Genomic DNA, 24,563 nt, shown 5'->3' with positions numbered 1-24,563 from the left:
TGTTGTTCAAAACTTTTTTGCATTTCATTCACTGTGTTCCTTTTGTCCATGCAACACCCATTCAACCTTAACATGCCAAATGGTGCAGTTGCTGTTTGCAAAACATGTGTGCCTTTCAGGCCATTGTAAAAAATACCTTCATGCACTCTGAATGGTTGTTTGCCCAGTGTTGGGGTGTCTTTCATAGATTCACATGCCTGAATCATTCCCCGTCGTCGGCGTGGGAGTCCCACGGTACATAAAAAAGCAATAATATGCCTATAAGAAACCAAAAAAACCTTGGTAATAACCAACCAGGAAGTAAAGTAGCCCTAAGCTACAGTGCAACAAACTTTCACACCTATGACTATCCTAGTCATTTTGTATAGACCAACCTGCAGCCAATCAGGCGACAGCACCCACTAGAATGTTCTCCCCAGAGGCTCAGGCTCTCAGATTTTCTACCGCACGTCGTGTGAAGGGAGTCTCCCTGAGCTCTGCTCAGTACTTCACAACTTTGGTTGTTTTTTCCTACTTGAAGATGTCATCTTCTAAATCCCTCTTCAGACCTTGTGAATCTTGTGGAAAGCTTAGGCTGTTTAAAGAAGATCCCCACAAGAAATGTATTTATTGTCTGTATCCAGACCATGAGGTAAAGGAGTGTAAGATTTGCAGAACCTTTCCTCAGAAGACCCTCCGAGACAGGGAAGGTTGTCTTCTCCTGTGGCTGCAGAAGATCAAGGACCAGGATAACCCCCTTTCTGAGGTAGGAAGTACAGCCTCGGGGTCAACTATGTCCTCTAGAAAGAGGAAATCTGAGGTGGAGATAACTTCTCCTGGGGCAAAGGTGTCGAGAACAGCCCAATCCTCCTAGGATTCTGGCGTGCCTTCGGCTTCTACTTCAAAAAAGGCATCTCCACCTTCTAAATCTGGACCTGGAATGCCCCCGAGAAAGTCTGGAAAATCTTCATCTTCCAAGAGACTATCTCAAAAAACGTTACCTCAGAAAATGACTTCGTCGACGGCAGCGTCGACGACAGCTTCTCCGTCGACGATTATCATAGTCGACGCATCTTCAACGTCGACGGTTACTTTCTCATCGCCGAAGCCAAAGATGGTAATGTCTTCAGCCTCTTCCCCGTCGACGCTGGTCTCCGTATCAGTTCGACCCATCTCGAAGGTAATGCCATCGATCGCCGACGCCCCATCATCGACGAGAATTCTAAAGGTCCTGTCGACGAGCACATCGTCGTTGAAGCATACCTCAACAACGCAGACCTCGTCGGCGAAAGTCATCCCGTCGACGGATTCCTCGTCAACTAAGACCACCTTGCCGTCGACGGCCCCATCGTCGACGAAGAGTACATAGTCAGCGACAGCCCCATCGTCGACGAAGACTACCTAGTCGTCAAGAACATCGTCGACGAAGATTGCCTCGTTGACGAAGACGTCGTCGTAAACACCATCGACGATTAATGTTCCATCGACGAAGGTTACTGTCCCGTAGACGGTCACTATCGATACACCTTCTCCGTCGATGGTTGTACTGTCGACGCCTCCTCTCTCATCCTGCAAGGAGCTACAAGTGTGTTCTGCTGCGCCGTCGGCAGTCTAATTAGCTTCTACGACAATTTCCTTATCGGAAAGACGGGGCTCCTCCTTGGCGGTTCTTTCCCCGTTGAAGTTGCCGGAACAACTATTAGACTCTGAGGAGGATGAAGAATCTGATGAGGATGAGAGGTTTCGTGCAGCCAGGAGTCCATCTGAGCTGCTTATAAAGTAAAAAGATGAGGATCAAGAAGAAGAAGAGTAACAGTTCCTTGAGCCTAAAAGTCGGGCTCCTACCTCTGGGCCTACGGCACAGATGCTGTTAGATCTCCTCAACAATTTACAATATATGTGGAACGACTACTATCGCTGGTTCCCACCATCTGAATCTGGCAAATCACACCTTTCTACGCCAATGCCTCAAGCATCTACGGCAGGTTTTAGACCTCCAAGGCAATCTTCTCCGGTACCAACATCAGAGATACAACCTACAGTCCCTCCATCGCCAATTCCATCTCGCCATACACAAGGGGATGTCACTTCTGATGAAGACAGAAAAGGAGAGGTGGATGATAAATCTGTGCTGTCGGAGTGGGATGGCTATCAAACACAAACCCCTTCTCCAACTGGCCCACCTGCTGCGGACTCTCCGCCTGTGGATATCGGAGGATTCCACCTTATAATGGAAAGAGCACCAAAAAGATTTTTTATTTCAATGGAAACTAAACAGGATTACTGTTTGTTCCTTGTATGATTTTAAGGATCAACCACAGAAACAAGTTGAGACAATTCCAATAATTAACTTTATTTGGAAAGAGGGTCTAAAGTTAATATCGTCACTGAATTCTCTCCCTGCAGTGTTGCCTCGTGTAGATAAAAAAATATAAGGCACCTCTCACTTCGCCAGCATGCCTTATAGGACAGTCGAAGACGGATTCAGTTGTCACCCAAGCGGCTCAGAGACGCGCCAGGAATCCATCTTCGCAGGTAACCGCTCCACCGGACAGGGATGTCAGACGTCTGGATTCCATCGGCAAAAAGGTTTCGACTATAGCTGCAACTACTGTCCGTGCTGCAAACTCCCTAGCAATATTAGAGAGATACGATAGACCGATGTGGTCGGACATATCGCCATACATTGAAAAGCTTCCGGAACCCAAAAGATCTGAAGAAAAGATATTGCATGAGGGAGAGTGTACCTCTGCAGAGATGATTGATGCAGCGGTAGATGTAGCAGCTACTGGTTTCAGGCAATTGGCGGATGCAGCAGTGCTAAGAAGGCAAGGTTGGCTGAGATCAACATCCTTCCACCAAGAGGTTCAGGCTAAGATCTAAGACATGCATTATGACGGAGAGTTTCTCTTTGGCCAGCATGTAGATGACGCATTGCAGACCATAAAGAAGGAGACTGAGACGGCAAGATCGTTAGGGAGTCTGCAATTTCGTAAGTCGTCCTTTCGTGGTGCAAAAGGACGTGGCAATTTTTCAAACAGGGGGATACTCTCAACAACGTTCGTATCAAACCACTCAAAGTAATCAACGGTACCAACTGTACAAACAACAAACGTACGGTCAGCGAGGAAACAATTATTCTCAAGCAAGAAGGAAGTCTTCTTATTGAGGAAGAGACTTCTCCAAGAATAAATGAGACGGACAACCTGCCACCATCTCTACCCATTCCAAAGCCGAAAATTGGAGGACAAATATCCTGTTTCTTATAGAATTGGTTAAAAATTACTACAGACAAATGTGTCCTGGATGTAGTAGCCAGGAGCCTCGCATTGGAATTCGTCAAATCCCCTACAAATTATCCTCCAAAGGGTTCACCACCAGCTCATCTCAAGGAGCTATTCTCCCAAATACATGTAATGATTCGGAAGGGAGCGATAGAAAAGGTACCTCAATTGCAAAGAGGAAGAGGGTTTTATTCGAGATTTTTCCTCATACGCAAGAAGTCAGGAGAATGGCGCCCTATCCTCGACCTGCGTGCCCTGAACAAATACCTCAAAAAACTGTCCTTTCGGATGTTAACACTTCAAGAAATTCTCCAGTTTCTCTCGGAAGGGGATCACATGGCAACCCTGGACCTTCAGGATGCTTATTTCCATGTGCCCATACTTCCCAGGCACAGGAAGTTCTTAAGGTTCGGAGTGGCTGGCAGGGACTTTCAATTCAAAGTGCTCCCATTTGGGCTTCGTTCAGCTCCCCGAGTTTTCACGAAAATACTAGCTCCAGTGGCAGCACATCTTCATTTGGATGGCATTCACATTTTTCCATACTTGGACGACTGGCTTATCAAGGCCAGTTCTCTAGGAACAGCAAAAGCTCAAGTTCAAAGTTGCCTCTCACTTTTTCAGTCTCTTAGTCTCTCAGTCAACTTCGAGAAATACCATCTAACTCTGGCTCAAAGAAAGTCTTTCCTGGGAGCCACATTAGACACTCAGCTCACTCAGGCTTTCGTTTCAATAGAAAGGCAACTCAAGATCTACAAGATGGCTTCCCTACTACTACAAAAAGAGTGCGTTTCGGTGATGCTGTTCAAATCTTTCCTAGGGATGATCTCCTCTTGCATCCCTTTGATTCCCAACTGTCGCCTCAGAATGAGACCTTTACAGGAGGAACTCCATCTCCAATGGGTACAAGTTTCAGGGTCGTTCGAAGACCTGATCAACATAACTCCTCGAATGAGGGAGGTTTTCCAATGGTGGATGCAAAGAGACAATCTAAAAAAGGGATGTGCATTCCTGACGGAAGTGCCAAGGTTTACCATCACCACGGATGCTTCCCTGGAAGGATGGGGCGCACACCTTCAGGGAATGACGGTCAACGGAATCTCATAGAGCTACGAGACATTTTTCTAGCCCTGAAGTCTTTCCGAGAAGTCATCGAGGGATTCACAGTTCTGATCTGAACAGACAATACAACAAGTACGCATTACTTAAACAAACAAGGAGGTACAAGGTCGGCCCTACTATCTCAGCAGGCGCAGGAGATTTTGGATTGGGCCCTGTCAGCAGTTCACTTTCCTGGGATTTCCAGCGTGTTAGCAGACTTCCTCCGTCGGTCTGCAGTATCCAATCACGAGTGGGAGATCCACCAACCGTCTCTAGATCGAGTTTTTCGGGAGTGGGGTCACCCCGACCTGGATCTGTTTGCAACGAATCAGAACCACAAATGCCTACGCTTTGCAAGCTGGATTCCCCACAGGAACTCATGCGGGGATGCACTTTCGATGAACTGGTCTCAGATATGCATACTCCTTTCCTCCAATTCCGTTGATTCCCAGAGTTATCCGGATGATGAAGAGACAACCATGCCGCCTGATTCTCATTGCGCCCAGATGGCCTTGACAGTATTGGTTCACCGAATTTCTCCTCCTCTCGGAGTGCGATCCCATTCAGTTGCCACCAATACGGAATCTCCTGACCATACAAGGGGGTCAAATCTGCCATCCGGACCCAGCTTCCTTGAAATTAACAGCATGGCTCCTCAACACATTGAATTCGCCCATTTAGGGATTCCGGCGGATTGTCAAAAGGTTCTAGCCAATGCTAGAGCGCCGGCCACAATTAAGACTTGCAAGCTCAAATGGAAAAGGTTCTGTGCCTGGTGTCACTCAGCTAATCTTCATCCAATTCATGCTAAACCAGAACAGATCTTGCCATTCTTTCTTCATCTGGCTAGATCGGGTCTATCTCACTCCACTCTAAAGGTATTTTTGGCTGCCATCTCCAGGTTCCTTCAGGACGGAACTACTTCCCTTTATTCATCAAGAATAATTCAGCTATTTTTCAAGGGATTATTCCGGATGTTTCCTCCTGTTTGACGTCCACCTCCATCCTGGTACTTAAATGTGGTGCTCGCTCAGCTCATGCGTCACCCCTTTGAACCTATTCATAAAGTAGATCTCAAGTTCCTTTCATGGAAGGTTTCCTTACTTTTAGCACTGATGTTAGCACGGAGGGTCAGTGGCATTCAGGCGTTCATGACCAAATCCCCTTTCTTGCAATTCACCTCAAATTCAGTGGTGCTGCGTACCAATCCGACCTACATGCCAAAGGTTCCCGCTGACTTTCATCTTAATGAGCCAGTGATTCTAAAGACATTCTTTCCACAAACAGCGGCAGAAAGGGCCTTGCATTCACTAGACATCAGAAGATGTCTCAAATTCTACCTGCAATAAACTGCTACATTGCGGAAGACAGATCAATTATTTGTAGCATATGGAAGACTACGTCAGGGATACGCTGTATCCAAACAGACTATAGCCCGGTGGATGTCCTCGGCGATTAGCCTGTGTCACCAGCGAGCGGGAAGACCTCTACAATCTTTTCCAAGAGCGCATTCTACAAGAGCGGACTCCTCTTCTACCGCTCTCTTCGCTGGTGTGCCTCTCCATCAGATTTACAGAGCAGCAACTTGGTCCAGCAGGCATACTTTCACCAAACATTACTGTTTGGACACTGCAAGTCATGCAGATGCTTCGGTGGGAAGAGCAGTTCTACGCAATCTTTTCAAATAAGGTGAGCCTCTGTTCTCCCTCCTCCTCTTTGCTCTTTTTTAGACGCTGATTCTTACATGTTAGCCTCTTTCACTAAGCATGCATGTATACTGTGATATGAGTAGCGTCTAATGAGCATGATGTTTTTGTACTGCTATCTACTCTGATTCAGGCATGTGAATCTATGAAAGACACCCCAATACTGGAGAAGAACAATAGTTACTTACCTGTAATCTGTGGTTCTCCAGTTGATTAAAAGGTGCGCGACGATCTAGCAGCACTTTGCAGATAGCGCTCGTAGGCTTATACAATTCTGGCAACTTGCGTATTTTTTAAATTCCTGTTTTGTATCTGAGTTAATATTCTTTGGCTTTCCCCCTGTTTTTAAATTGCCCACATTCGCATACTTGCTCAATAATAACTGGCTCACCGCATTTCGCGGGTCCCCTTGCCTCGCGTTTCTCCGACCGGCAGCCATTTTGGGGGTAGAACAGCACGCCCGGCGGCGCCATCTTTGTTGGCGTGCTAGTGGTTCCCTGCACATTGTGGACAGGTACTTAAGGTGGGCTGTCCTGGGGCTCTGTCTTGATTAAAAGGTGCGCGACGATCTAGCAGCACTTTGCAGATAGCGCTCGTAGGCTTATACAATTCTGGCAACTTGCGTATTTTTTAAATTCCTGTTTTGTATCTGAGTTAATATTCTTTGGCTTTCCCCCTGTTTTTAAATTGCCCACATTCGTATACTTGCTCAATAATAACTGGCTCACCGCATTTCGCGGGTCCCCTTCCCTCTCGTTTCTCCGACCGGCAGCCATTTTGGGGGTAGAACAGCACGCCCGGCGACGCCATCTTTGTTGGCATGCTAGTGGTTCCCTGCACATTGTGGACAGGTACTTAAGGTGGGCTGTCCTGGGGCTCTGTCTTGATTAAATGGTGCGCGACGATCTAGCAGCACTTTGCAGATAGCGCTCGTAGGCTTATACAATTCTGGCAACTTGCGTATTTTTTAAATTCCTGTTTTGTATCTGAGTTAATATTCTTTGGCTTTCCCCCGGTTTTTAAATTGCCCACATTTGCATACTTGCTCAATAATAACTGGCTCACCGCATTTCGCGGGTCCCCTTCCCTCTCGTTTCTCCGACCGGCAGCCATTTTGGGGGTAGAACAGCACGCCTGGCGGCGCCATCTTTGTTGGCGTGCTAGTGGTTCCCTGCACATTGTGGACAGGTACTTAAGGTGGCCATGCAAATGCGCAGCGTGAGCACGCCGGAGTCACGCCAGAGTCCAGCCCGTCTGGGCCCGTCTGGGTACTGACGGGCTTAGGGCCAGGACCTCTGGTCAATCCACCTGAAACTAGGATTATCTACACCCGAGAGGATGTCATGGCATTACGGCCCCCAAAAAATACGACCTGTAAGTACATCTACAAAGGGGTCAAACCTTTCCTCGGATGTAAGATATGTCACTCGTGCCTGTCATCTAAAGGAAAGAATGGGTTCCAAATGGCCCTGTTGAATTGCCGTTCCCTCCCGAGCCACTCCCTAGAAATGAATTTCCTTATTCAGGACCATGTTTTAGACATTTTGTTCCTGACGGAAACATGGATTACATCTTGCTCAGGGGCCGATATGGTACGGGCCCTCCCCCCAGGCTTCCTAATATACCATCAGGATCGGCCTGTGGGGCGAGAGGGGTGGTATTGCTATTATATATAGACAGTCATATCGGTGTAGAGCTCAGAATAGGGGGGTGTTGGACTGTGAGAGCTGTCAGTTCTCTTTGCGGATTTCATCTACGCTGTCGATTTCAGGCCTATTAATATACCGCCCTCCGGGTAGCGTGGGTAACTTCTTCAGTTCTTTGATGGAAACAGTCACGCTGTCAGCGTCCTCCACTACCAACTTTATGGCGCTGGGTGATTTCAATCTCCATTTTAATGACCCTACGGACTCTGTAGCGGCTGACTTACAGGGTGACTTCAAAGCCTTTGAGATGGACCTGATAAATTCGGGGCCCACGCATATTAAGGGCCACCTGCATGACCCGATTTTTACCAATATTCCTTTTCTCAGGGCTATGCCCTCTTGTCCCCTTCCGTGGTCAGACCACTTTTTGGTCCCCCTAACTTGGCAAAGGGAAACAATGGTCCCCCCCGTGTTCATACCCTAGAAAGAGCTTGGTCCAGGTTATCGATGGATAACTGGATCACCAATCTGGAATGTACCTGCCCTTCTCCAGTTCCTGATCCAGTAAGGGCCGACGCGAATTTCAATCAGTGGCCGACTAGCTCCCTTGATGTCATTCTTCCCAAAAGAAGAGTGCTGAAAAGAGAGAAGAGAATGGGCTCTGCCCCCTGGTACACGCCCGATCTAAGAACATTGAGGAAGGGTTGTAAGAAGCTGGAGCCCGGCCTGGAGGAGGGAATGGGGGGGAAGCTGATCGAGAGGAATATCGGGCGGCGATAAGAGCATATAAAGCTGCTCTTCGCCGCACTAAGACACAATTTTTTGAGGAGAGGATCAATACCTCCTCGAATTCCTCGAGAGAAACGTTCCGAGTGGTTAAGGAACTCCTTAGAGTTCCCGAGCCCTCAGTAACCCACGACAGCCCAGGAAACAAATGTGAGGAGCTGGCGAACTACTTTCATACTAAAGTAGATAAGATTCTTAGTGCCTTGCCTCAGGTGGACCAGAGAGCAGATGCTGGTAGCCAACCTAGGGGCGCTCTTGTTCAGCTAGAAGCTTTTGGCCTAGTATCAGCAGACGAGGTCCGTAAAGTACTGAGCTCCATGAAGAGCGGTTCCCCTAGGGATTCGGTCCCCATGAGGATCCTGAAACAGGCGTCAACTATTATTGTTGACCCTATCATGGATCTTATTAATGCCTCCTTGGCCCAAGGCCTGGTACCACCTAGCTGGAAGAGAGCAGTTGTGAAAGCCCTCCTGAAAAAGCCGAGTCTGGATCCTTCGTACCTGGCTAATTTCAGGTCCATCTCCCTGCTCCCGGGACTCGGTAAAATTACTGAAAAGTTGGTAAATCGTCATCTTTCCCACTTTTTGGAGTCCAATTGCCTGTTGCGTGATTCGCTAACTGGATTTCGGCCAGGTCAGGGCACGGACACCGCCCTGCTGGCAGTCGTGGAAGAAGCTAGGAGCATTTTGGATTCAGGAGGGTCAGTGGCAGTGATCCTCCTGGACCTCAGTGCGGCTTTCGACACTGTTAACCATCAAGTGTTGATCCATCGGCTGTCAGAGTTGGGGGTCACAGGTGCGGCTTTGAAATGGCTTATGTCATTTCTTAGCGACCGGTCGTACCAGGTCTGGGAAGGCAGTGAACGGTCGACATCTATCCCCCTCCAGTGTGGTGTACCACAGGGCTCTTCCCTAAGCCCCACATTATTCAATGTGTATATGGCCCCCCTGGAGGATGTGGTGGCCCCTTTTGGTTTTAAAATCGTCAGCTACGCTGACGATACTCAGCTGGTGGTGGCTTTATCCCAGCTGACGGAAAATCCAGATGCGCTGCATTCTTGCATGTCCAAAGTCTACACCTGGATGTGTGAATCGGCTCTAAAACTGAACAGGTCAAACACCGAAATAATGCTGCTAGGGCATAAAGAACCCTCACTCCCCGCGACTGTTTGGCCCAGTTGTCTAGGCGACCTCCTCAGTCCTAAAGAGGAGATTAAGAGTCTTGGGGTTTGGTTAGAGCAGGACCTCTCCTTTAGGACCCAGGCCAAACGAACGGCAGGAGTCTGCTTTGGGCTCCTCCGTGCAGCTCGGAAAGTTCTGCCCCTTCTTACGTTAACATCAAAGAAGCTGCTTATTCAGGGGCTTATTGTATCTAGGTTAGATTACTGTAACGCCATCTTCCTGGGCTCCCCTGAAGCAACGCTGAATAAACTTCAGCAAATCCAAAATGCGGCTGCAAGTCTTCTTACGAGCTCGTCTAGGATGCAGTCAGCCAAACCCGCATTGAAGACGCTGCATTGGCTCCCGGTGCGGGAAAGGATTAAATTTAAGTCGCTTTGTATAGCCCACAAAACGCGTCAGGATAAGGGGCCTCCCATTCTGAGGAATTTAGTTGTACCCTATAAGTCTAACAGAGCTCTGCGCTCTGATCAACAGTATTTGTTGCAAATTCCTAGAGTTAGAAGGGCACGCACGGGTGGGAAAGGTTCTCTGTTAATACTGCCACTCTCTGGAATGCGCTTCCTCTGAATTTGCGTTCAGAGCCGTGTATTGTTAGGTTTCGTAAACTTTTGAAAACCCATCTCTTCCCTATCTGATGCCGCTGTATCTGCCTGTCTGCCATTTGCTTTCATTCTGGACAAGCGCTGGGATGCCCGAGGGTAGCTATGCGCTATATAAAATTCAAATCAATCAGTATTGGTGTCTTTCATAGTTTCACATTCACCCGCCCACCTCCCCTCAGAGACTCTTTCAAGCGATTATGCGGCTTTCACTCCTGTGCGAGAAAATCTGAGAGCCTGGGCCTCTGGGGAGATCATTCTAGTGGGTGCTGTCGCCTGATTGGCTGCAGTTTGGTCTATACAAAATGACTAGGATAGTCATAGGTGTGGAAGTTTTTTGCACTGTAGCTTAGGGCTACTTTACTTCCTGGTTATTACCAAGGCTTTTTTTGGTTTCTTATAGGCACATTATTGCTTTTTTATGTACCGTGGGACTCACACTCCGACGACGGGGAATGATTCAGTCATGTGAATCTAAGAAAGACACCAATACTGGAGAACCACAGATTACAGGTAAATAACTATTGTTCTTTCTCACTCATCAACTGCCCATGTAAGAAACAGTGTAAGGAAAACAGTGATCACATTTCAAAGTGACCGCACAACACAATAGTGGAACAATTCAATCTAAACGAAGAGTGTTTTGTGTCCCTTTTAACACTAAGTGTGTTTATACTTTCTTTTTAAGTATACCCCAGGTTATTTTTTTAAGCTTTTAAGTTCTGAATTAAAGTCTTAGATGCCAGGATGATTAAATGTTTGTGTATGTGTAACCCATAGCCAGCACCATATCCAGTTGCAAGTAAGAAATTATTTGTTTTGCCTATTGTACCACCTCCATGCCATTGTTTTGAATTACTAAGAATTAATGGAATTAACAAAAGAAGGCAACCCGAAAAGCCAAAAATATGGTGAGCTTTGTTTACCTGTTTATTTACTTTTAGTCACTACATAACATTCCCTTACGTCAGAGGCATCATAAGGTAATATGTGCATGGAGGCACAGGGATTCCTCACCTAATGAGTAACTGTCCACTCAAGTTTTTAAAATTGTACCCATCTACTTGTCCATAGTGTAAACTATGTATTACCCCTTGTAGAGTGGGTTAACGTTTCTAGCCATTATCCTCCACTTTGAGATGTCTGTGATGGTGCATCTTGACATTTAATCTTATTGTCTTTAATGTTAGCGGTGGCTTCTCTAGTTACCACAGATGACTGACACAGAATTTTGGTTTGAAATAGTTTTCTGAAATGCTTATAGCTCAATGAGTTGTGACTAGTGCCACATCTGAAAGCTATCCTTATGCAGACTTCTTGTTCATTATTTGAAAATGATGTCCTGTGGTCAAGACAGTTTGAGAGCTAAGAAAGTAGAAAATCATCTAATTGTATTCAAAGCACAACTCCCTTTTCCCTCGGTGATTGTATGTTCGTCTGGCAGTGCCCAGTTGTGCTCTTTATAACAATGTTTTTCCCCACAGGGAACTTGGACAAGCACGAGGAAATTGAGAAGCTGGTTGCCAATTTCCTGGGAGTGGAGTCTGCCATGGTCTATGGCATGGGCTTTGCAACAAATTCAATGAACATTCCAGCCCTTGTTAGCAAGGTGGGTATAAGAATGTGAAGCTCATGGATCTTAGCACTGTGTTGTTGAGCTGTTGTCATTGTCTGGAATACCTGAAGCTGAGAATGTTTTCACATAGCACCCACCATGATTCAGTTCATGGTCCCACTGTCTTCATGAGCAGAGTACCCTGAAGTAGCTTTTTTGATGAGCCGTAAAAGTAAAGTTGCTTTTATAATGAAGAGCAGTGGATAGAAACATATTTTATTATCTAATAACAGATGGATAGCCCCCTTGTAGATGATAGTGTTCAGCAAACAGAGACTCCTTAATTTGGCAATTTTGACGCATTCTTATGCTGACTCAGAAAGAAGATGATATTGCTAAACAAAGAGAATTTTAGAGCAGGTGTATAGAGCAGGAACATAGGTTTTCTAAAATGGATATAGCAGTGTGCTCAAACTAAATGCATTGTAAAGCATAACTGGCCACCTGCTTTCAAAAAGAGCATCAGTAACTTTTGAAGTAAGCCTTCTGATCTCGCATTTCTTTCCTAGATTTGTGGTTTGATAAGATTTTTGGTGCAAGAGCCTAAGGTAACCACTAAAGGGGTTGCCACTTTGCATATGATTGTATTTCCAAGATACAACATGTTGTAACTTGGATTAGGAAGGGTGAGGTTCTGTGAAATGACCTATCCACTTTTTTTAATGTTTACATCATTGCTCATTTATTTTATAGCTAAAAAGTGCTCCAATGTAAGAGAGCATCAACTTTCTAAGGAAACATCTAAAAATAAGTCAAAGGGTTACTTTAATACCTCTGGTAATTTAAGAACAAAAAAATAATTTTGGAAAGGAGGCCCCTAATCTCTATGGAGTATGGGTGGTCCAGCTACTACCCGGATGGTGGAACAACCCTGAAGAGACTAGTGGGAAACATTTCCTACCCACTCTTCCCTTAGCCTTGTGACTCCTCTTCCTGTCCCAACTCTGTCAAGACTCCTCGAAACTCCTCTCCCTACTGTAAATTCTTCCCACCCCGTTGAGACTGTATGCCTGCTCCTTTATCTCCTGCACCCTTTTTCTGCACTATCCACGGTATATGCCCCTTGTGTGGGGCCTTCTGTTGTTTTGTAGCTAGGTTCTTGTTATCTAAGTTGCATCCATATGACCTATGTTCCTACATACATAAACTTTAGTGTTCAGCCTAAACGGGGTTGAAGCTTCCATGAAAGCTAGTCCATGTCACGGAGAACGAGAACGATGTGTAGATCTGAGAATCCACAATCTGCATGTGCCACAGCATATCCACAAGTGAAAACTTTGTGTATCAGTTTACCTCAAGTAGACGGCACAGAGCAGCGATCTCAAACAGGCTGTGGTGGGCGTAATCTATTGAATGCGCAGGTGACCTATGATTATTCAGGCTGCTCAGGATGCCTGCTTGGGCAACTAGAAGAGACCAGATCCTACGATAAGAGTTGGACAGCTTCCTCCCCATCATTACACTGATGCTGGGCTGTTAATAGATTTAGAAAATGCTAGTGGCTTAGATACTACTTTTGAAACCAAATCAAGATCTTTGCCAAGAAAGTGCCTCTTTCACAGTTATTTGCTGAAATGGCAGGAAGTTATCAGTTTCCAACTGTAGAAACTAAAGCTAACCTGTTCACGGAGATATAGCAGCCAGGGCCTTGTATATTTAACCCTCATTACTATTTAATGAGGCCCTAATGGACATTCTGATGGCACTGTGGAGGAAGCAGTGTTGGCTCCCTCATTTAGTCACCCAGTAGCTAGATGGCATAGGCCAGACCCTGAACACCAAGCTTTACAAATTCAACACCCCACTCCTGACAGCTTGGTGATCCAGGATTCCACAAGTAGTCTTCCTATTGAGTTTCCTTATGCACTGCAAAATCGGGTGTCAAAAAGTGTGGCCGTCTTTGGCAAAAGTGTGTTCTCTTACTCCAGCTTGGTTCTTGGTTCCCCAGCCCTATCTATCTCATAAGCGGATACCTAAAAACTCTTTGTGACTTGGCAAGTGAAAGCTTGGCAGACGTCCTTGGTGAATTCCTGCCCAAAGAATCCAGGATGGACAGGACACTGCAAAATGTGTTGTGGGCTAGTGTGGACACAACGGACTGAATGGGCCATGACATGGGCACCAGTGTCATAATCTAATTCCATTCCTGAATGTGTGCAGTAGATGTTTACGGTGACATTCCAGCATCCTTTATCGAAATTTATTTTAGTAGTTCCAGACTTTTCAGGGAAAAGGCTGACTCTGTTCTGGAGTGTTTCAATAACAGTCATGTTAACCCCTCCGCTGCGCCGAACGTTCCGCGCTGGTGCGGAACGTTCTATTGCGCGGGCGGGGCCTGAACGTTCAGCGGACGTGCGCAGCACTACCGAGGTAGTGCACGCGACGTCCGCTGAATGTGCGCCGCACTGAAGGGGTTAAAATCCGCTCCTTAAGGCTTACTCTCACAGGCCCGTCAGTTCCACCAAAAATAAAAACAAATTTAGAGGAAACTCACGGCTTGTAGCTGAGAAACTTAAGAACTTGCTTCCCACTCTTTCCACAGGTATTAATATAGCGGCCTCCCAATATATAGCATAAAGCAGCCCAGCCACTAGCACCACCTAAATTGAGGAAAGCCAAACAAAAGACTCTCTCAGCCCCTTGGTTCACAGCTGAGCTAAGGGAACAAAAGCAAGTCTGTTATTCTCAGAGAGAAAACATCCTATTTCACCAGAAAGATAGAGGAAGCAAAACATTCCTCGCAAGAACTTTTTCAAACAGTGACTAAGCTAACCACTGATGTATCTTTTATGACCAACTCTAGCAGCCAATCCCTCTGCAAAAGATTAGCGGACTTCTTTTTGGAAAAGATGGAAAGCAGTTTACAACCTATTCTCTTCCTCTTCTCCCAAATCAGACCGTATCAATGCTCCCATCATCACATGCAAGAACGGATCCAGTCTCTTTAAATTTACACCGCCTACCCTAGAACAGTTAACTGATTTACTATGAACAACATAGTCAGGTTCCCCACAGACCTGTGCCCAGCAAAGATAGCCTTTTCATTGGCAGAGACCATCATCCCCCAGCTTACAGCCATGTTCCAGCTAATTACTCCTACTGGCGAATTCCCATCTATTCGGAAGAAAGACTCAATTTTCCCATTATTAAAAAAAAAAAAGCAACTCTGAACCCAAAGATCCTAATAGTTATCGTCCAATATCACGTCTCCCAATTCCATCTAAGATTATCGAAAAAACCGTAAACACTCCGCTGATGGACCATGTTCAGTATAATTATCATCTAGACACCACACAGTTCGGTTTCCACAGTGGCCATAACATGGAAACAGCCATGATCAATGCAATCGAAGAGATCAGGCAGGTGCTCGATCAGAGCCAAGGGCAGCACTTACGCTGCTTGATCTCTCTGCTGCTTTTGATCTGGTAGATCACGGAGTGCTTTTGGAACATTTGTCTAAAATCATTGTTTTCGTCACAGCCTTGGACTTACTTAAATCCTTTCTTTCTGACAGAGAACAGTCTGTCATACTTGATGAGCTCCAATCTCATTCTTTCTTCTTTCCATGCGGTGCCCCCAGGGATCCTCGCTCAGTTCCACTCTAATATTTACATCACACCTCTGGCTAATATAATCAAAAGCTTTGGCTTTTCCTTGACTTCTTATGCAGACGACACTCAGATTGCCGTATTGCTGGACATAGAGGTCACAGGCATAAGTGCCAGATTCTGCGTCTGTATGCAGGCAGTCAGCTCATGGATGAGCATGAACTGTCTGAAATTGAATGCAGGAAAACCGGATGTGATACTCTTTGGTGCACAAACTTCCTTCTGGACCCCATCCTGATGGCCAGCGGAGATGGGCCCTTTGCCTGTCCCCGTCACCAAGGCCCAAAATCTGGGAGTTATGATTGACAATAAACTTACTTACACAAATCATGTCAATACCTACTCCTCTTTGGTATTCTTCACCTTGAGAATGCTAAAAAAAAGATCCTCTCATTTATTCCCTTATACTTCCAAAAGACACTTATTGCATCAATAGTTATATCAAAGTTGGATTATTGCAACGGTTTACTACTCATCGCACATCAGCACATACTTAACAGGCTACAGGTACAACAAAATGCAGCAGCAAGACTCCTTCTAAAGATACCCAAACATCACCTCCTAGCCACAGCCTTAAAAACCTGCTTGGCTCCCTATCAGACAGAGATGCACTTTTAAATTACAGTGCCATGCCTACAAGGCACTCCATTTTTTTAACAGATTTGATTAGTTCTTACAGCTATCATGAGGCAAACACTGTAGTTCAATTATTCATTAGTCATCATTCTCAGTATGTGTTCAGATTTACTTTGTCTCTTATTTGAGATAGCTGTTGATAACATGCAAACGAACCCCATAACTTTCTAATCCCTCCCAAATCCCCTCCCCATGTTGCAGGCCTTTTCCATATGCTAAGGATTAATATATTAATATTCTAATATTTAGTTGTAGTTCTGTCCCATCTGCTCTACCTCCCATCCTATTGCTCAATCCTTTATATATCCTCTGGTCTATCCGAGTTAGCTTTGTGTCCCTCCCCATCCAAGTTATGTAGCACCGGGCTCCTCCTAGGAGACAGTCCTGCTGGAATGGATTCTCCTGATGCAGAGTCTCGGAACCGTTGCATTATCCAGCAATGCTTCCAAGGCCATGACTCTCTCAATTGATCCAATCCCTCCTCAAAACCCACCCATGTTTCTATCTCTCTTTTCCATACTGAAAGTCAGGGTCCCACAGAGGCCTTCCAATGTTGCGTTATTGCTCTTTTAGCCAGTATCCGGGCCAGGTCCTGAAATCTACTGGTGACCCGTGCTTTGGAGTTGTGGGGGAACAGGCCCAAGAGCCAGTGCGCAGGGCTACTGGGGACTGGGCACTCTACTACATGGCACTCTTCGGCCTAGGCCCCATCTGTGTTCAACAAAGTTTTAACTGGTACTTCCCAGGCAGAACTCTACGTTGTGTGTCTGCTAAACATATTGTTTTACCTAAATGCAAACTATCCAGCTGCGGCGGCAGGAGCTTCTTTCTAGGCATGTCAAAATCAGAGAACGCTCTACCACTACACAATAAAAACTATCCCAATCTGTTGGGTTTTGGGAAACATCTGAAGATTTGGTTCTTCAGCATCTGCTAGATCTGATCTTTCTGTTAAATCTCTCTCCTTTATCAAAGCCAAAGCCAAGACACCCTCGGGTAATCGAGCACTTAACCTAACAGGCCTAGCTTACTGCCAAACGTTAGCCCCTCACAACCCATACACTACAAGCAGGCAACTTTTCACAGCCCCAGCAGACGTGGTGGTCACATAGGTGTGAACACAACCAAGAACAACAATCTTAATCTTACACCACACTTGCCACAACAGCTACAAAGTCACTTTGATTTCCCCTCCCTTGGCTATGCTCAGCCTTTAGGGCCCAAATTCGTTTCTAAATATCCGGCTGTAAAATTATAACATGCAATCATTGGGTGATCAAATAGTTCAGAGTGGTTACATACTGCCCTTCACATTTTCCCACTTCCATCCCACCTGTTGTCACTCTGTAGATCATTCTGCCATCCTTCTTCATGACGTTCAGTTGGTTGTGACCAAAAAGACCGTAGAGAAGGTACTGAAGGCTGAAAAAGACTAGGAGAGTGTAAGAGCGGGACTAGGAAATGGAAGCAGACGGGTTTTTGTTGCTGTACGATTTATTTTCAAGAGCAGCGTATCAGTACATGTCTTTCGGCTCCTCTCACGGCGTGTCTTCCGGATGACGCCCTCCTCCTTCCTTCGGACGGGGCTCCTCCTTCTGCGCGGCTCCGGAGGCTCCGTGGCTTCCGCTCTCGCCCAAGACCGGAGGAAACAAACAAAATGAGGAAAACGTAAGTATTCAAGCTAAGCTGCTTGTTTGCACAATGGGACAGGGAACAGTGAGGGACGTGCTTATTACCCTTGGTGCAATTATGCTAGCGGGACGCGTGTTCGGGAATGTGAGGATGAGTGAGAAGGGGAGAGTGGGGGGGGCCCAAGACGATATATACAACGGGGACTTTAAGGCCGGCTTCGCCCTTTCCTCCACCACCCCAGGAAGCGTTCACGCACCTCGGTTAGCCGTACCCCTCCTGGCGTACGGCTGGGCGGATCGCGGTGTTGGCCTCCGGGCTCAGCTGGTTCTGAGGGATGTCGATCCGTTCTGTCAGCAACCTCCTCGGGTTCCACTTGGTCTCGCGGCTCCGGTCTCCGTCCTTGTCTCTCGATCCTCTCTGGGTCCAGGACGCTCTCCTCACTTCTCCACTCGTCTCCTTTCCTCCACTCCTCCGCTTTGCTTACCGCCTCTCCTCTCTCCTGCACGCTGACCGCTCCTCCGGTGTAGTAACACCCCTGGGGGCTGTCGATGCTGTCCTCAAGTACCGTACTAGGCTCCTCCCCCATCATACTTCGTGTCCACTTAAAGGGACCCCAGTCCTCTTCCTCTTCGTCGTCGCAGCTGTATCTCTCCGGGTCCGACCATACTGGGGCCTGCTGCGGCTGGGGAAACAAGAGGGGGGGGTCACATGTGATTACTTGAGAGCCCTCCTCGGGGAAGGACGGACGGCCCCGGTTACAGAGAGTTTCTGCCACAATTTTTTGGTGACCACAAAAGATGTAGGGCGCAGGCCGTTTTTGGATCTTCATTCCCTGAACTCCTCCTTATGGAAGCATAAATTTAGAAGGCAATCCCTAGCCAAGTCCTTTCCTCCCTTGCTCTAGGGGACTGAGGGGTGTCCTTAGACCTGCAAGATGCAGTCTTTCATGTACTGGTCCTGCTGTCCCAACTAATGCTGGCTTCGGTTTGTAGTTGAGTTGCTGCATTTCCAATTTGCTTTTCATGTGTTTACGAAAGAATTATCAGCGGCCGTTGCCTGCATTTGCAAGTTGGAAATACAATACCTTGAAGATTGGTTGCTGAAGGCAGCTCGCCAAAGTCCGCTGCAGACCACCTGCAGGTAACGGTTACCTGTCTTCATCATTGGGGTTTTCGATTAACGAGCCAAAGTTCCATCTAGTACCTTCACAGACTATTGCCCTTCATAGAGGCCATTCTGGGCAAAGTGGTTTTGAAGGCTTCCATACCCTGCAGCAAGTTTGGGACATTCAGAATAAAAGCGTGAATCCGCTATCTGGTGTGGATGAGTCTGCGGCTTCTTGGACTCCTAGCTTATGCATCATTCTGGTCCTTCATGCCTGTTGGCATGTGTGGACCTTGCAGTGGAACCTCCACTTTCAGTTAATCCAACAATGGACTGCCTGCCTATCTGACGGCACCTGTCTGTTAGAGGAGTCCGTCCAGGACATTCAATGGTGAGCACAACAGTCGTGCAGCAGCCAGTTCTCCCTGCCCCAAGCACAATTCACAGTAGAGACAGACTGACAGATGCGTAATCTCTGGGTGGGGCGGCTGTCTAGAAGTGAAAGCTGGGGGTCTCTGGCACCCACTGGAGCGAAATTCTGACGTCCATCTTCTGAAGCTTGTGCCAATTGTTTGCTCCGAAGACCTACTTCCCAGCCATCAAGTGGAGGCTAATTCAGATCCTGACGGGCAACTCAATTACTACGTGGTACTGCATCAAGCAGGGAGGCTTGGGGTTGTGGAACTTTTGCCAGGAGTACAGCGCCTATTTACATGGTATACCATGAGGAGTTCTTCCTAGTGGCCAATCATTTGGCATGATCGCTCCGGTCCCAGGCAGACAATCTTAGCAGGCATCATTTGGCAGACCACCAACTGTGTCTTCATCTGGAGGTGGCTTAGTGCATCTTTGCCTAGTGTGTTGTGCTCTGGGTAGCTCTTTATGCCACCACTGAGAGTGCACAGTGCTGCAATTGCTGTGTCCTAGAAATTCTTTCATCACTACCTCTCTGACCCAGAGGTTTAAAGAAGGTCAGGACTGATCAGGCTCAGATCATTTTGATAGCTCTGGTTTGGATCAGATATGTTGAGCCTGAGCATTTGTCCTCCGATCAGTCTACCTCTTCGTATGGAACTCCTGTCACGGCAACAAGGTAGTGTTCTGCCCCTGAATCTCCACAACCTACACCTCTATGCGGGGAGTTTGAGCTGCGCTTAATGAGCAGTTTCGACTTACCAGCTGAAGTAGTGGATGTGATTCTTGAGTCTAGAGACACTTATATCAGATCTATTAGTGTAGGTCATTGGGCGACATTTGCGGCCTGTTGTGGGTATTTTTCCCTCTACAAGCCACGTTATCTTATTTTTCTGTTCCTCCTATCTTTGGCAGAGAAAGGTTTTGCATTTGGATTGTATCTGAAATTTTAAGCCTTTTCGCATTTGCCAGATCAAGCTTAGTTATTCAAGTCACTAGTTGTGATGACATTTCTCAAAAGACTGACATCACTGTTTACACCAATGCCTTTCATTATGCCACAGTGGGACCTTATTGTTTTCCTTAATTTTTTAATAGGCTTGCCTTTTGTGCATATGCACAACTGTTCTTTGTGACTGCTCACCATCAGGATGGTGTTTCCTGTAACAACTACTGCTCGCCTCATTGCTGAACTGCCAGCACTGTCAATGCCTCCCCTATACAACACCTTCTTCCCTGAGAAATTGGTTCTGAGCTTTGTGCTTCATTTTTGCCAAATGATGTATTGATGTTTAGCGTGAGTCAATCCATTATCGTATATGCATTTTTCTCTCTACCACTTCCCTGTAGGGAGGGTGAAAAGCTTCATTGACTAGACCCAGAGAGCTCTGTTAATACATTGAGTGTACTAGAGAGTAACCAGTTGATGACCGGCTTTTTGTGGAGGTTTAGTGGTGCGAAGAAGGGGAAGACGATGCAGAAACTAACCCTGTGCAGGTGGATTAACTTGTATAAATAAATCTGATATGCCTGGCCAAGAAGGAGCACACAAATGGCCTATGCGTGTTCCACCAGAGCCTACGGTGCTTGAACAGCGCTGGAAAGGGTTGTCACTGTAATTTGATATTTGACATGGTGCTAAGTGGGCATTCCTCATACATTCATCAAGAACCACTGCCTTGACAGTCAAGTCTGTGGAGAATGCTGGTTTGCCCACTGACTTCTGCAGGACTTCTTGGTGTGACTAGACTCTCAAGACCCTCTACTATTTGGGATGTACAGCTCTGGTATCTATCTAACCGGTAGGAATCTGCAATTAGAAATATCAATCAGAAGTACAAGTTACGTACATTCTGGTGAATAGTCTATCCAGGAGATTCCCTGCTACCTCCCTCCTCTCCGTTCTGTGAAGTGAGCTTCTGTGATTATAACAAGGCTGTTTGGTCTGCATGTGAGGGTGTGGGAGCGTTCAAGATGAACTGACATCAGAGTTTAGAGATAATGGCAATATACTGCACTGTCCGTTTTGGAAGCTGTGTAAGACCAGCACGGACTATGATGGTTCCACATACCAGCACGCTGGTATGTGAAAAAATCCAGATCCAATCTGGGGATGTTTAAAATCTGAGTAATATGGTGTTAAATAGAGTATGCACCACAAAGAGCATTGCAGAAGGTAAGTAAGTAGTTCATCACATCCTATATTTTTCCAAATCCATCATTACGGACAGAAGTGTCCCTTCTCCCACTTTATCTGTAGGACCTTGATCTAAAGTGTGCCCTCAGCTCCTATTTAGAGTATAGAGAAATGTGAGAGGCCAAACAGAGGTTCATTCATTATTGCATAATCTGTTTGTAGTTGGTGACAGTGAAGCAGGCAGTATCCTATTGCTTTGTTTCTTACCCCTTTCGACCAAAGATCTACAAATAAATCCTTTTTAGGAATCCTAGGCCCCATTCTGGAAGAGTAAAGTGACTGCCAAATCCTACTTTATCAATGTTTCAGATTCTGGAATTTGGAGATCTACAGGAGATCAGTTCATATGTTTGCAGTAAACTACTTCCTATATGTTTACCAAAGGGTAGATTACCAAGGGAGTTAAGCTTCTTCTTGCTTAGTGATTTGTATTCTATTGATGACTAGCTTTCTTTTTATTGTCTTGTTCCATTTCCCTGCCTCTGTGATGCATAGAGGCTTGGTATTATTTGTGTTCATGAATATGACTGAAGATACGTTTATGCAGGGGCAAAAGTTAATGTTTCTTGGGAATTTTCGCAGAATTGGTGAGCAGTCCTTACATTTCCTTGCAAAATCTGAAACTGGACAAAGTGGTCTTTTATCCTGCTGCTTACTTCCAGCTCCAGTTTAATTGTTTACCTAGCTGTCACAACTTTGTATTCTTTGGCAGTGATTGACCCTGGCTGGCTTAGAGTGGTTTTCTTTGTGTTAGTATGTATGGCCTAGCTAATCATTATCTTTATTTTTTCATGCTTTATTTTTCTTCTAAGATATGAGTAAAGAAGTTTCAAAAGACAAATCCTCTAAATTGTGTTCAAGTTTCAACGGGCTGTGTTTACAAAAAAACAAAATACACCTTAAGTGACGATAACCTAAAAATGAAAAATTGCCCCCCTTTGTAACTGTCCCAGATCTCACTGTAAAGTGAACGATTCAGTGTTAATAAATTCACTGAAGATGAATGGAGTAGAGAGAGTACAAGTAAGTAAGTTTCCCATATTCTTTGTTTAGTGAATGGGATTCGATCATTGTGGATATAGTGATTGCAGTTTTTGTATTAGAGCTGCCATTGCATTGGACGAGTCCTCATGAGGCCTTTTGACTTAAGGACTGAAGGAGTTGCAGCTCTTGAGACTGAGGAGTGTATGGTGCTGTTGTATAAATGTTCCTTAATAATTCAGAGTGCTATTGTTTACAGGGCTGCTTGATTTTGAGCGATGAACTGAACCATGCATCATTGGTACTTGGAGCTAGGCTGTCTGGTGCTACCATTCGAATCTTCAAACACAACAGTGAGTATTCTTGAGCCCTATTCCTTGGCATGGTCTAGCATTTGGGTGATTTATATGGTTTTCTGTGTAGGGACCAAGATACACTGGGCTTCCGGTGTAGTGGCAAATACATGAGAAATTTGAGGAGTTTCTGGATCTAGTAAAATTCCATTGTTCCATTGTTCCGTTGTTCTGTTGTTCACAATTAGGCAAAATTTTCAGTTTTCTTGTGCAGTAGTCTCTCACCTGATACTTCTCAAGAGGTCAAAGTCACATCTCTTTGCCATCGGTGTTCAGCTGTGCAATTCCCTTTCCTAACTCAGAAAAGAAAACTAAACCCATCTTGCTTTTTATAAAGCTCTAAGAATTTCCCTCCTGCTACCATAAGCATAAGTTCAGGTAATACTGTTGGCAGTATAAATTATCCACATTGGCCAATCAAGGAATTATTGCCAGAGTAAAATAATCAACCTAAAGTGTATCTTAACACGTGTCTGCCCAAGACCTGTTTATGCACCCACTCAGTGACAGCTGCTTTGTGTTTGGTAAACATTCGAAAAAAGAAGATCGTTGTGTGATGAATAAATAGCAGTGCAGCATGATGTCCGCTATTAATTTTCTTGAATGGAGGATGGCCGTGATCTGAAAGCATTTTTTAATTGTGTGTCTGTGCGTGTCTGTGCGTGTCTGTGTGTGTGTGTCTGTGTGTGTGTGTGTGTGTCTGTGTGTGTGTGTGTCTGTGTGTGTGTCTGTGTGTGTGTCTGTGTGTGTGTCTGTGTGTGTGTCTGTGTGTGTCTGTGTGTGTCTGTGTGTGTGTCTGTGTGTGTGTCTGTGTGTGTTTGTGTCTGTGTCTGGATGTATATAGCATGTGTGGCTTTATGTACACTTCCTCTGCATGCGCCTGCCATTTAATGTTGGGGGCAGATGTTTGCAACTTGTTTTTTCTTTGAAGAAGTCGGAGTTTCAAGACCTGTTGTGACTACTCTCTTGGACCACAATACACCTACTCCAACACTGCTCCAGGATTGATGTCGTAACTTACAACTTCTTTCTTGTCAGTTCCTGCAGTTCACCTCTACTACTGCAACGAAAATGATATTGTCAGAATCTAGCCGTCTGCAATGCCGGGACTTTAGATCTGACGGTTGCTGATCACTACGCTCCAGTGCACTGAATCCTCGAGCCGCTATTCTCAACTAGGATAAACACAGGGTTTAGCTTATGCGCAGTAAGGCCACGCCATAATAACAATAAACAATACAAACTGCCAGTACTGCAACTTTCTTTCACCAGTTATTTGATAGGCAATGAAGCAAAACAACTGCCCTAACAAAACCACCTTTTCCATTTGAGTTAATCAAAACGCTTTATTTAAATCAGTTCACATCAAATTTTTTTCAATATTTTCAGCAATTTTTCAGAATAAAACTCCTACATATATGAAATGAAGCCCCGTCAAAAAACTAAAAATTCTCTTTTGGGAGATCCTTAGAAATGCACCCAACAATCACTCTCTAAAAACCTACTGTATACACAACATACACACTATGACAGAATCATACACCTATTTGCCTAATCCTCACATCCATCCATACATACATTCTTACACCATCCATACACAAGCCAGCCCTGGGGTATCTCAACACACCCTTTTCTTTATATTTAAACAAACAGTGGTCCCAAGCACAAGAAGGATAGTAACATGCAATGAATATAGACACAATGGACACTATATTGAAAAATGACTTGTCCAGCCGGACAGAGG

At 45.6% G+C, this 24,563-nt stretch overlaps 1 protein-coding gene across 1 annotated transcript in view; it reads left to right on the top strand.

Annotated features, from left to right (window-relative positions):
* The window catches only part of SPTLC2 (serine palmitoyltransferase long chain base subunit 2), a 340,212-nt gene that overhangs the window by 167,022 nt on the left and 148,627 nt on the right, over nucleotides 1–24,563 (top strand). The window contains exons 5-6 of the mRNA XM_078659973.1: nucleotides 11,764–11,888; nucleotides 22,726–22,819. Of these exons, the coding sequence (XP_078516099.1) occupies nucleotides 11,764–11,888; nucleotides 22,726–22,819 (219 nt within the window). The remainder of the gene's footprint in view (nucleotides 1–11,763; nucleotides 11,889–22,725; nucleotides 22,820–24,563) is intronic.

This window comes from Lissotriton helveticus, chromosome 9 (genome assembly GCF_964261635.1).
Source record: "Lissotriton helveticus chromosome 9, aLisHel1.1, whole genome shotgun sequence".
Classification (NCBI taxonomy): domain Eukaryota; kingdom Metazoa; phylum Chordata; class Amphibia; order Caudata; family Salamandridae; genus Lissotriton; species Lissotriton helveticus.
The sequence above is the reverse complement of the archived record's forward strand: the minus strand, read 5'-3'. Positions and strand labels throughout refer to the sequence as shown.